Source organism: Martes martes, assembly GCF_963455335.1.
Source record: "Martes martes genome assembly, chromosome: 17".
Taxonomy (NCBI): domain Eukaryota; kingdom Metazoa; phylum Chordata; class Mammalia; order Carnivora; family Mustelidae; genus Martes; species Martes martes.
Window position 1 is genome coordinate 14270176 of NC_137905.1, and position 12868 is coordinate 14283043.

The 12868-nt window shown below is 36.4% G+C and overlaps 1 protein-coding gene across 2 annotated transcripts in view; it reads right to left on the bottom strand.

Moving 5' to 3' along the window:
• The window catches only part of AP1G1 (adaptor related protein complex 1 subunit gamma 1), a gene marked incomplete at its 5' end in the record, with an annotated part of 81480 nt that overhangs the window by 26784 nt on the left and 41828 nt on the right, over positions 1–12868 (bottom strand). For both annotated transcript variants that reach the window (XM_080827659.1, XM_080827658.1), the window contains 6 exons: positions 2246–2344; positions 2546–2626; positions 3090–3185; positions 6623–6699; positions 7863–7959; positions 9500–9641. In XM_080827659.1, coding sequence (XP_080683785.1) covers positions 2246–2344; positions 2546–2626; positions 3090–3185; positions 6623–6699; positions 7863–7959; positions 9500–9641 — 592 coding nt within the window. The remainder of the gene's footprint in view (positions 1–2245; positions 2345–2545; positions 2627–3089; positions 3186–6622; positions 6700–7862; positions 7960–9499; positions 9642–12868) is intronic.

Sequence of the window (12868 nt, forward strand, 5' to 3'; positions counted from 1 at the left end):
CTATCTGTAATCACAAATGACTGGGACATCCTAAGTGTCCATTAATAGCAAATTTGCTAAGTACACTATGGCACATCCACACAATGGAGCATGACGCAGCCATTAGGGTTCTGACACATACTATAACACGGATGAACCTTGAAGACATTACGTTAAGTGAAATAAGCCAGCTACAAAGGGACAATACTCTATGATTCCACTTTTATGAGGTATCAAGAATAGTCAAATTCAGAAAAAGAAAGTGGAATGATGGTTGCCAGGCACTGAAGGTTGGAGATAATGGAAAGTTATTGTTTAATGGGTACAAAGTTTCTGTTTGGGAAGACAAAGAGGTTCAGAAGATATATGGTGGTGCTGGTTGCAAAAGTGAATTACTTAATGCCACTGAACTACAGACTTAAAAATGGTTAACTTTTATATTATGTATATTCCACCATTTTTTTTTAATGGGAATGGTCTCTATACATGAATATGGACTAATTCCAAGATAATGTTATGTGGAAAGAGTAAGGTGCAGGACAATCTATATAATATGTTCTCATTTTGCTTGAAAGGGAGGGAGAGGAAGAGAACTAACCTAAATTACTTTGGTTAAGTTATCTAGATACTGGGACGATAAGGACAAAAAGAACTGTATACATTTAAATACTGGACTGTATTTAGTAAACCTGTTTCTTACAAGGCTATGAACTAGCGATTCTTTTATCATTAAGTGACTGAAAAAATGAATAAATTCATGAATAAATTCCTCCTTACAGAGGAATTACATTTATTTAATGAGGAAAAAATGAGGCAAATAGAAAAGTGTCACTGGAACACCATCCTAATAACTACTGTAGAAAAAATTCTCTGATGGAGGGACGCCTGGGTGGCTCAGTGGGTTAAGCATCTGCCTTCGGCTCAGGTCATGGTCTCAGGGTCCTGGGATTGAGCCCCTCATCAGGATCTCTGCGCAGTGGGGAGCCTGCTTCCCCCTCTCTCTCTGCCTGCCTCTCTGCCTACTTGTGATCTCTGTCTGTCAAACACATAAGTAAAATCCTTAAAAAAAAAAAAAAGATTCTTGGATGGATACTAAAATGGGTGGGCAAAAAGTCTGAGAACAGGGTGTTTGCAAAGTCTCAGAGTGTCTCCCTCAAACTATTTTTAATTACAAAGGAAAAAATAACAATACAGTGGAGAGACACAACAGACACCACCTTAACCAAATGACCAAGGTTAATATCACCAGTAATGAAACAAACAGATAGCATGTCTCTCCTCATAGGATACTGAAAAGGGCACATCACTTCTGTGGTAGTCTTGCCAAAAAAGCCTAACCTCAGTCTAATCATGAGAAAACTTGAGAGAGAGCCAAACTGAGGGACATTCTACAAAGTAATTGATCAGTACTCTTCAAAAGTGTCAAAGTCATGAAAGGCACAGAAAGATGGAGGAACTGCCTCAGACTGGAGGGCACTAAGGAGACATGACAATTAAATACAATGTGGAATCGAGGATCAGCTCCTCAAAAAGAAAAATGGCAGATATAGAAAAACTGGTGGACGCTGACTAAATTCTGTAATTTAGCATGATACCAATATTAACTCCTTAATTTTGATAATTATCTCTAGTTATGCATGATGTTAACATTAAGGGAAACTGAGTGAAGGGTATGTACAAGCTCTGAACTATTTTTGCAACTTTTCTGTAAGTCTAAAATAATTGCCAAAAGTTTCAAAAAGTGGGGAAGAGAAGAAATACACATGTACAGATACGTTTTCAGATTTCTGAAAAAATACATGAAGAAAGGGTAACAATATTCCCCACTAGAACGTGAAAGCTACAGGCAAACATTTCCCTCCCTACATACCTTTGGTACTATTTTAGTTTTTTTACTTTAAGTGTTCATTTCTTAAAAAAAAAACACAAATATTTAAGAAAAACAAAGTAACTCAAATATGATGTCTTATTTGGAGTGATGAATACAATTCAAATCATGGCTCTAACAAAAGCTTATTTTGAAATGTTTCCTTCACTCAACAGTATCTATGTATCTAACTATACCTGAGAGCTTCCAAACTTTATTGTAATCAGTATTAAAAGCCTTCAATGGAGGAATGATACTTCAGATCCCAAAACACAGCATTATACATTCCACATCACTTTCCTAAAGTTAATTTCCAAATGCAATTCATTTCTAAAGTACTCAAGCCTAAGTTATTTATTCTAATTGAAATGTTTAGGGAAAAGATTTAAAAAGACTTACTCGCAGTCCACTCTCTGACTTAATATCCATGATAGTCAAAACCGTTTCATAAAGAATAGCATTTCCTACATTTTTACTAGTCTCCGTATTTGTGGCAACCTGAAAAGTCACAAGTGGGCAGTACATTAGTGATAAAATAACACTTTCAAAAAATATCCAGAGGTAACAAGAGACAGTTTGTGAATGATTACAGCCACCAATGAGGAGACACAAATAAATACTGCTCCATCTAACCAGAATCGTTCTACTCCCACTACACTAAAATGAAGATTTTATACAACGCAGACTGAGCCTACTCACCTGTGCTAATATATCATTCATAGCTTCACTTGAGTCATCATCATTTCGTCCTAAAATTCTTAATAACCGCAAAATTCGTACCTAACGTGCAAAACATGATTAGTGTCAACAAATTACGCCTGGCACAAAGGAACTTACTTGGTATGAAACTCAAATAACTTAAATGAAGTCTCAGATCTCATTAGAAATGGTCAAAATTCAAACAGAAGAATTTTAAACATTATCTTTAGAAAAGTAGTAAATACTTCTAAGTCTGAATGAAGTAATTAGACAACCCACACTTCATCACTCCACAGCTAAAGGATACCACCACCTACAAAGCTACAGTATATTGATAAGTCAAGTCTCTATGCAATAGATATTACACAGTACAACTATAATTTTATTCTATTAATGCAGTATAGAACTGTCACTATTCACTTATTAATGTAATTGGTTTAGTCAGTTAATTATCAAATTCCTACTGACATAAACTTAAGAGGAAAGAAACAATTTATTCCAAAGGTATTAAATTCACTTCTCCAAAATTTTCTTTCAACCTCACCTGCAAAAAGGGGTCACTGATACCAGAAACATCATGTTCTGGTGAATATCCCGACATGATGAGGTTCTTTAGAATACGAACTAATTGGGGCACAAGCTGCAGAGAAGAAAAGTGCATCAAAAAACAGTGAACATGAAAGAATTTCTCATGAATAGACAGGTAATTTGCCTAATTAAAAAGGGTGCAAGGGTCTGAATCCAAGAAAATTCTACTGATACCATACGCTGGTATACTGCTGATGCTTGATAAACAGAACTTAAGAGTACCTAGGCCAGGAACTCAAGACGGAATATGTATTTTATCTGAATTAAAAAAACAAATGACGTTTTTACCCTAGAGTTATATATGCAAAGATACTATAAGTAACAGGAGGTCAGAAAGCCTGTGGGAATCAAGTCAAACAGATGCCTACAGGGCACACTGCATTTCTACTTCTAGAGAACTTGACATATCTCAGTAACACAAACATGTTCGGTTTTTACACACTCAAACATTTGAATATAAAATGTCATCACCAAAAAATACTGGTGATTTTATTAAAATTACAGTTTTAAGATATACTATCTCAAACAGAGAAAAAACTTAAGACAAGGCTAGTTCTATTCTTTTCCAACAAACAACAGGGAATCCAAAAGCCTCCAACATTGACCAAGTAGAAAAGACACATAAAAAAATTGTACTTTTCACCTTAAGAAGATAGCGAGGCCGTGAATAATTTCCTTTCCCTATTCTTAACTCATAAGATATAATTTTTGGTAAAGTTTTATTTCAGCACTTAATTATACACACTTTGTTGCCTACTTTGTCTCATCTTGTTAGTGAAACTATATATTCCTTATGGTCAGAATCCCCCTCTTGCCCTTCCTTTACTTCATCCACTAGAATCATAACACATAGTAGAGGCAATTTTATGGCTAAGCTGAACTTCAAAGTATTTTTTTTAAATGCTTCAAATGTTATCATTCATTTCATTCTGTTGAGTAAGCACTTAATCTTAAACCCTGTTCCAAAATGTGCTCCACAATGGGAACTTTTCTGGGCTCCAACTAAAAACTCAATTTAGCTACATAAACAACTCTAATCACCTAAAATTAAGAAAACAAGTGTCCAAAGTGAAGCAAATCACATTTCTTTTGGAGGCGATCAGAACAGCCCCAACCAATTTGCTGCAACTCAATGACTTTTTCTCACTGTGTTCTGGCTCTTGTTCCTCCTTACGCCTCAGTTTTAAAAGGGGATCAAGATCAAAACAAAGGCCAAGGAATGCACTCGCAACACTGAGGCCACTTTTCAATATAAGAATATAACCTGTATGAATTTAAAGAAGTTTGGCTGTAACACTTCAGAATTAGGTGATGCATAAGCCATTTAAACAAAATTCTAACTTGGACAACTCCGAGATTAAAACAAACCTAAGTTATGGTGACCTGTAAATTCTAAACAGAATCCCCATTAAATCTGTCAACTGTGGACAGATTTATATTAGTGGGAAGAATAATATAAATTTGTAAACTGCTTTTAACATGTAATAAAGCCGGGATCACCTAGTTACCAAGCTCTGCACAAAAAGTGGCTCACCCCGCATGCTTCCCAATGGCCTCCTTTTTTTTTTTACTACACATATCCCTAATTACTTGTTTCACCTGATTTCTTAGAGAAGTCTTTTGTCCCTGGGCTACTAAATTCACAAATTTTTTTATTCACGGACACAAGACCAGCACACCACGTAAAATTGCCCTGGGACAAAAAGCACAAATGCCTAAATGTTTAGCATACAAATTCTTGGAACCCAGCTTTATTTTTCAGACAAAAACGCAAGTCACTAAAACTTATGACAAGACAAACAAGATAAGATGACAAAGGGAAACGCTGCAGCCATGAAAATCAGTTGATGCCCACCCACTCTATCCCAAAATCCTTTCATATCCCAAAACTTCCAGGAAAGAGTAAGTGCAGGTAAGGGGAGAAATAAAAGCTCTAAGTCTGAATTGAGAGCTCAGAAGTACATACAGAGCTTTTTATAAAGTATGAGGTTACCCACACATGATTCTAAAATATCTACTTCAAAAAGAAGCAGTGTTTTGTGCCAAGGCTCCAAACTGATCTGGAATTGCCATCACCAAAGCCACCGGGAAACTGTTCAAAGTTTCTCAAGTGAATATGAAGAAAAGGCAGAGAAGGAGGCTTAGAATTCAGGAAAGGCTGCAACTGAAATCCAAGGCTGACTTTGGAGTGAGGAGTTTAAGTGACAAGACAAAAACCGGACTCGGGAGTTAGCCAAAAATGCTAAAACAAATAACTCATAATATTAAGCACAGCTTCAGCATTAATGTATTTTTTAAAAAGCTACATTTGTGGATGGATGCACAAAAGCTACTAAGGACCTAATGCCAGCATGCACCATCTAAAAGAGGGTTAATTCTTACCTTTTCATTCTAACATACAGCAGGATTCCAAACAGACAACAGGAACAAAACATACAAAGCAAGCATTAGGGACAGATACAGGCCTCATACTATTTTACAATAATTTAATCAAGACATGAACATCTAAGAAGAAGAAAAAAAAACAACAACCAAAAAAATAAGTGCTATTAGAGCCTCGTTAGATCTAAAATACAAAATAAGCCCCATTTATCGAGTGATCAGCACCTTAAAAAGGAATTAAATGCATGTAACTACTCAAAGTACAGTTTTTCCCAGGCATCCTTACTACCGTCTTCTAAAAGCCAGTGAAGAAAACAAAAATTTCCACTTTAGAATGCTGTAAGAAAGAGAGGGGGGAGCCTAAGAAAGCTAGACTTCAGTCAACAGTCTAAAATGAACAGAAGGTGACCCTGTGTTACATAAAAGTAATGTCGAACTTCACTTTGTAGTTTTCACCTTAAAAAAAATAAATTACCTGCCTTTAAAAACACACACCGCACCACCCACCCACCCACCCACCCACCAACACCCACCCACCCACCAACACCCACACCCGCCCCCCACACGTGCACGCACACACAATTCCTGTTTGTAATTTGACCTCAAGTTACATTTCCTGACTTCAATGTGAAAACAGCAGATAAAGCACATGAGAGACTGGTAGGTGTGCCAACACTGAGAGACTTCTATTATGAAAGGGAAAACACTGTACTACTGCCAGTTCTTATATGCCTAAATCTGGCTTCCAGCCCTACCACACAGCAGGGCTGGTCAAGTCCTTTATTCAGCTCCATAACTTCCTTTCAAAAGAAAATTCCTAAGTGAGGAAATCATGTACTCTTCAGGAAAATTGTTTTTCGATCAAGAAAGGCTTAGGCAGGGGCGCCTGGGTGGCTCAGTGCGTTAAGCCTCTGCCTTCGGCCCAGGTCATGATCCCAGGGTCCTGGGATCGAGCCCCGCATTGGGCTCTCTGCTCAACGGGGAGCCTGCTTCCTCCTCTCTCTCTGCCTGCCTCTCTGCCTACTTGTGATCTCTGTCTGTCAAATAAATTAATTTAAAAAAAAAAGAAAAGAAAAGAAAGGCTTAGGCATACAGAATGGTACCTACCTTTCTGAAATGTGCGAGCATGTCTGGGCTTCGTTCACACATTTCTGTGAGGAGGACTACAGATGTGTGAAGGACACCTGAAAGATAAGAGCAAATGAAAACTAAAATGAGGCTACATATTATTCAACTCCACAGAATAGGGCTTTGAGTTCTGCAGGTCAATTCCAAAAAGATAGTTGCTACTTTTGTTTTTAATTTCCCAAAGAAGCTAAGCATTGAGGTGAATACAAAGAAGTATTAAATTGATGCCTGGTCAACTCAGTTAAATCAGAATATTTTAAACTATTTAACTAAGATAACTGCTAAAAAATGAAAACCAACACATGTGTCTCTCCATCTGAGCCTATCCATAAGGAAATACTCACAGTCACTATAAGCTAGGTATCATCTGCCCTGTACTTATTAAAAAGCTGTTAGCTGAGATCTGATCATTCAAAAAGGAAAAATCTTAAAAAAACTTTTAAATTTCCAGATAAAATGAATCAAAATTCCAAGGTAATTATGGATGACAAAGTAAATACACTTGTTCCAGAGTAAAAAAAATCTCACAATAGTTTCCACTAATAATAAGTAAGTACCCTACCACTCATTTGTCCAACAAGTTTATTTTGAGCCTTCTAGGCACAGGACTGAATTAACCAAATTAAATATACCTTACTATTTTTCTCTTAACATTTAGTAGGACAACTGAATTTCTTCCCTCAGAACTTGTTTCACTGACTTCAAAATAAGAATAAAAGTATGGGAAAAAATAGCCATGTTCCATTTAGTTTCTCTCAAGTTTTATATAAATATATCTAAGTACCCATTATAAATTCCTATTACAAGTAACCTAAAGGATTTTCATAAATTTTATACTCCTACCACAAGGTAATAAAAATATAATGTTTTTTTTTTTTCTAGGGTAAGATAGCTAGGAAATCAAAGTGTTTTAGATACGAAAATCAAGGCTAGGATCATTTGTACATTACACTGAGTATTAGTAACTTAACACAGTATTTTTAATATAGTAAAAGAGGACTGAAAATAAAAACCAAGTTTACTATAAAGGAATCAATCTCTAATTATAAAATTAGGATTTGAGAGAAGTGAGATTTGACCCATCAACCCTTCCTGGCAGTGTCTAAGCACAACAAAAAGGCAAGTCCACTGCACTCAAAGAGAAAGCCAAAACTCCCTGAAGCCCCTTCTCTTTCCTGCTTTCCCTCAGTACTTCACAAGCACATCCAAATCACATTACCATGGTTCTTTTCATTCAATAAATTTTTTGTTGCTGGTAAAAACATCTCCATAAGTTCAGGAACCTTCCTGATGACATGAACAGCACACAGTGCTGCCTATGAAGGAAAAGAAAAAAGATTTATTTCAACTAAGTCAGGGCAACCAGTCTTGCAAAAAATACCAACAAAAGCCTTATCATTTAGTTCACCTAATGAAAGAAGAAAGAACAAAGAAGTGAGACATCAGATTTATTACATATTAACTGGTCAGGACTTTCCAATTTATACTATTTCATTAATGAGAACTCTTAGCTCAGCTGTCCCTTTATTCATGTATTACTAAATAAGTGGACAGAAACTTCCTAGACTAGACCATGGTTAATATGAATTTATCAAACAAATTAAATATAACTTCTGTGTTTTACAAAGTAAAAAATAAAGATTTCCATTTGTGATACTCATTCTTCTAAGATGACCAAAAGGTTTTATAAAAACACCATAAAATTTAAAGATACATTACTACTGTTAGTTTTAATAATACCTATTATCTTCCCCAATTCATTCTCTGCTGATATTAAGAAAATCATTTGATAATTAGCTAGTCTCTACTGAAGAAAAGATGGTCTTAGCTTGTTCACTGGAAAAAAAGGTACAAAGACTAATTTTGATTATGCATACCAAAAGTACCCATAAATACTATTTGCTGGAGTAAAATACCACAAACAAAATAGATAGAGTAACAAGAAAAGATTTCAGCTAATTCTTCCCAAGTTATATTTGGGGGAAAAAAAGATTTTTTTTCCAATCCACAGAAGTGTTTTATTTCATGAAATAATGTACTTTCTGAACAAGAGCAGCCCACTCATACTTTAAGAGAAAGCACTGACTTTGGTTCACAATCATCATCAACAGTCCATGATCCTAGAAAACAGCGTGGGCCTTGTCACACCATTAATGTGGCGGCACAGTGAATGACAACCAGGCAATAGTAAGTGTTCGCGTCTTCTAAGTTCTACATTTTACACCCTTTGTTTATGAAGGGTACAAGGTTCAAGCACAATTTTAAAAAACATAAATGTTTATATCAACATATGAAAGCAAGTAAGAGAGTAAGATTATTGTCTTCCATTACTATTCCATTTAGACACACCAATTTATAAAGTATATTCTAGATCATTCTCTAATAATTACGTAGGTCCCAATGGAACTGCACTTCCAGAGATTCAAAGTCACTCATACAAAGACATGGGCACTAATTATTAGGACAAAAGTAAATTCTTGAAGTTCTGTTCATTATCACTCTATTTAATACTGTTTAGAACCTGGCAAATTAGGAAGTAATTAGGTATCTAGGATATCCAGTAACGTTTGTTTGTTTATAAATCATTTTCTTGAAAAAAGGGGAATTAAGAGAAGAATTAAAGTGTTCACAATTACCAACTGGAGTTAATTATTTAATTAAAAAAAACCCCGACCTCCAAAATTAGTATAAAGACAGATTTCGACTTACAAACACCTGATTCATATATAATCATTTAAAATATATCTACTGCCAAGAAAGATACGTTATACCATCATCTCTCAAAAATAATTTGCCTCCCCATCTCCATAATAGTCCCTGATCCAAATGCAGATATTTGGTTTCATTAAAAGTTACCTTTTTTCTTAAGTAAGAATTGGAGGTTTTCAGGAGTTTCTCTACCTCTCCTGCAAGATCTCTGCACATCTCTGAAGAGCCCATACAGCCAAGGGTACAAAGTGCTAGCCCCTGTACATATTGCGTGCTATGATTAAGATCACTGCAAAAGAATGGAAAAAGGTAGAAATGAACATGCTTTTACTGGTGCTCCCCATACAGAAGCTTCACAATCTAATGAGGCAACTCTGAATGATTCACAATTTGTCCAGTAAGAAAAATAATTAATAAGATTATTTGTTGCAAAAATGTTTACCTTATTACAAATTACCAATACAGTGAACTGATTTACAGTGCCTCCTATAGGCTTACAACTCCATGTTTCCAAATACCAAAGTAACAGAAATTCAGCAATATGTTATCTGTTGAAGACAAACTACTTTAGAAAATTCAGCAAACCAATGAAAGTGAAAGCCAACAAAGACAGAAATGTGAAGCACAACTATATGTTTAGAAGATTTGGGGAGGCGCCTGGGTGGCTCAGTTAAGGGTCTGACTCTTCATTTCCCTCAGGTCATGATCTCAGGGTTGTGAAATCGAGCCCTGCATTGGGCTCCACACTGGGTGAGGAGCCCAATTAAGATTCTCTCTCTCTCCCTCCATTCCTCCTCCCCCTGCCTGACACCCCCTTACTCCCCCACTTTCCCCCCGCCCCACTCTGGCGCATGCACATTCTATCTAAAGAATAAAAATTTAAAAAATTTAATATGCTTTACTAGTAATTACTTTAAAAATGACAAGATATACATACATCAACCAAAACCTTAAAAAAAAAAAAATCAAAAAGCAGTCCCCACTACTAGAGCATTTAAGGTGACTTAAATATCACAACAGAAATACTCTGAAACCTCTAACCTTGTGGTGTAATATTTACCTTGCTGTCACATTAAGTTTTACATTTTTTTAAAGATTTCTTTATATGACAGACAGACATAGTGAGAAAGGGAACACCAGCAGGGGAGTGGGACAGGGAGAAGCAGGCCTCCCACTGAGCAGGAAGCCTGACACAGGGCTTGATCCCAAGACCCTGGGATCATAACCAGAGCTGAAGGCAGACAGTTAACAACTTAACAACCCAAACACCCTAATTTTTACATTTTTATGTATTCAAAAGAAGAAAAAAATAGTAACTAGAAAAATTAGCTAATTAAACAACCTTTAACAAACTAAACTAGATATTTACGGTGAGGCCCAGTATCTGGTGATACAGATACACAAAATCCTATCTCTAACAGACACTGATTACTGTACAAAATTATTTACAAACCAGCCAGGAAGTATACCTTCAGAGAAAGCTGAAATATTAAAAAGCTTGAACCAGTAAATTCATCTATTTATTATAATCAACTTCTACTATTTAGAAGCTGAATGACTATATGAGTTATGCTACTTCTACCCACTTTAAGAGCATTTTAATATTCTTTAGTTGGTGGTTCTCAAGGATTTCAGTGGTTAATGGATCTCTGGAAGGCCCCAAGACTGTTTCACAGGGTCCAGGACAGCCAAACTATTTTCACAATACTAACTTGTTATTTGCCAACTATATTGACATTTGCACTTGATGCAAAAGCAGTGGTGGAGAGAATTACTGGCCGAGTAGTGGTACCAAACTGTACTAGTGGTCATTGTATTCACTGCGACACACAGACAGATGAAGGAAGGAGGGAAGGAAGGAAGGAAGGATGGATAGAAGGGAGGGAAGGAGGGAGGGAGGGAAGGAATGAGTCTGTTTCACTGCCTGTTGACAGAGCAGTAAAGCAGCTCAGTTTTACTAAATCTTGACTCAAATGCATACTGTTTAATATTGTGTGAGGAAATATTAAGTATTCATAAAGAACTTCTGCACACCCAAGTGGCAATCTCAGAGAAAAGCACCTGTGCACTTGCAAGCTAAACTATGAACTTTTTTTTTTTTAAGACTTCTGTTCTTATTTATTTGAGATAAGAGACAGCACGAGCAGGAGGGACAGAGGGAGAGGGAGAAGCAAGCTCCCAACTGAGCAGGGAACCCAATGTGGGGCTCGATCCCAGAACCCTGGGATCATGACCTAAGCCAAAGGCAGACGCTCAGCCGACTGAGCCACCCAGGTGCCCCTAACTATGAACTTTTCAAATATATACAATATTTATTTGAAAAATAACAGACAAACATAATTATTAAGATTTGGGTATGAGGTGACATCTTCTGGAAAAGGAGCCAAGTTGGCCTATCAAGAGCAACAACTGACAATACTTGTTGCCAATGATAAAATCCAAGCTTTGAAGTGAGAGAATTTTGGATAATTTGTATTGCCATGATGAACTTCATAGTCTACCAATACTTTAACTCGGCCAATTTTTCCCAAGTGACTTAGGCATGGTGTTACAAATTCATACATGAGTAAAAGATTCCAAGTGCAAGAGGACCAATGGGTTTAATATAACAAACTACCAAACTTCACTAATATGGTTTCAAATTCCACCTTGCAACTAATCCTTAAGAAACTACCATTTATGGAGTTTTGGTATGGTATCAAAGAAGAATATCCAGTTATCTGAAAGGCTATTAAAGTCCTCTTCCTTTTTCTAACTATCCAACTATCTGTGAAAGGCTGGATAATCTTCACATACTTCAATCAAAACAACACAAGAAATTGAATGTAGAAGCAAGTATGACATCTGGCTGTCTTCCATTAGACCAGATGTTTAAAGATTAAAAAAAATATGAAATAATGTTCTTTTTCTCATTTGAATTGTTTTTATTTTGGAAAATAATTTTTCATTAAAAACGTTATTTCTGTTAACATGTAAGGGGTTCACTACTGGTAATTTAATTTCATTTAAAATAATAAATGGTTTTAACCTTCCCTGAATAAAGAAAGGAAAAGAAAGTAAAGCATAAATTAGCCATGTTTGCTACTTTTTAGCAATTTTAATATTTAAGATAAAAATGACTGATAAGAGGGCGCCTGGGTGGCTCAGTGGGTTAAAGCCTCTGCCTTCGGCTCAGGTCATGATCCCAGCGTCCTGGGATCGAGCCCCGCATCGGGCTCTCTGCTCGGCGGGGAGCCTGCTTCCTCCCTTCTCTCTCTGCCTGCCTCTCTGCCTACTTGTGATCTGTCTGTCAAATAAATAAATAAAATCTTAAAAAAAAAAAAAAAGACTGATAAGGGGCACCTGAGTGGCTCAGTCAGTTAAGTGTCCAATTCTTGATTTTGGCTCAGGTCATGATCTCAGGATTGTGAGATAAAGCCCTGAGTCAAGCTCCAAGCTGGACATGGAGACTACTTAAGATTCTCTCTCCAGGGCACATGGGTGGCTCAGTGGGTTAAGCGGCTCCCTTTAGGTCAG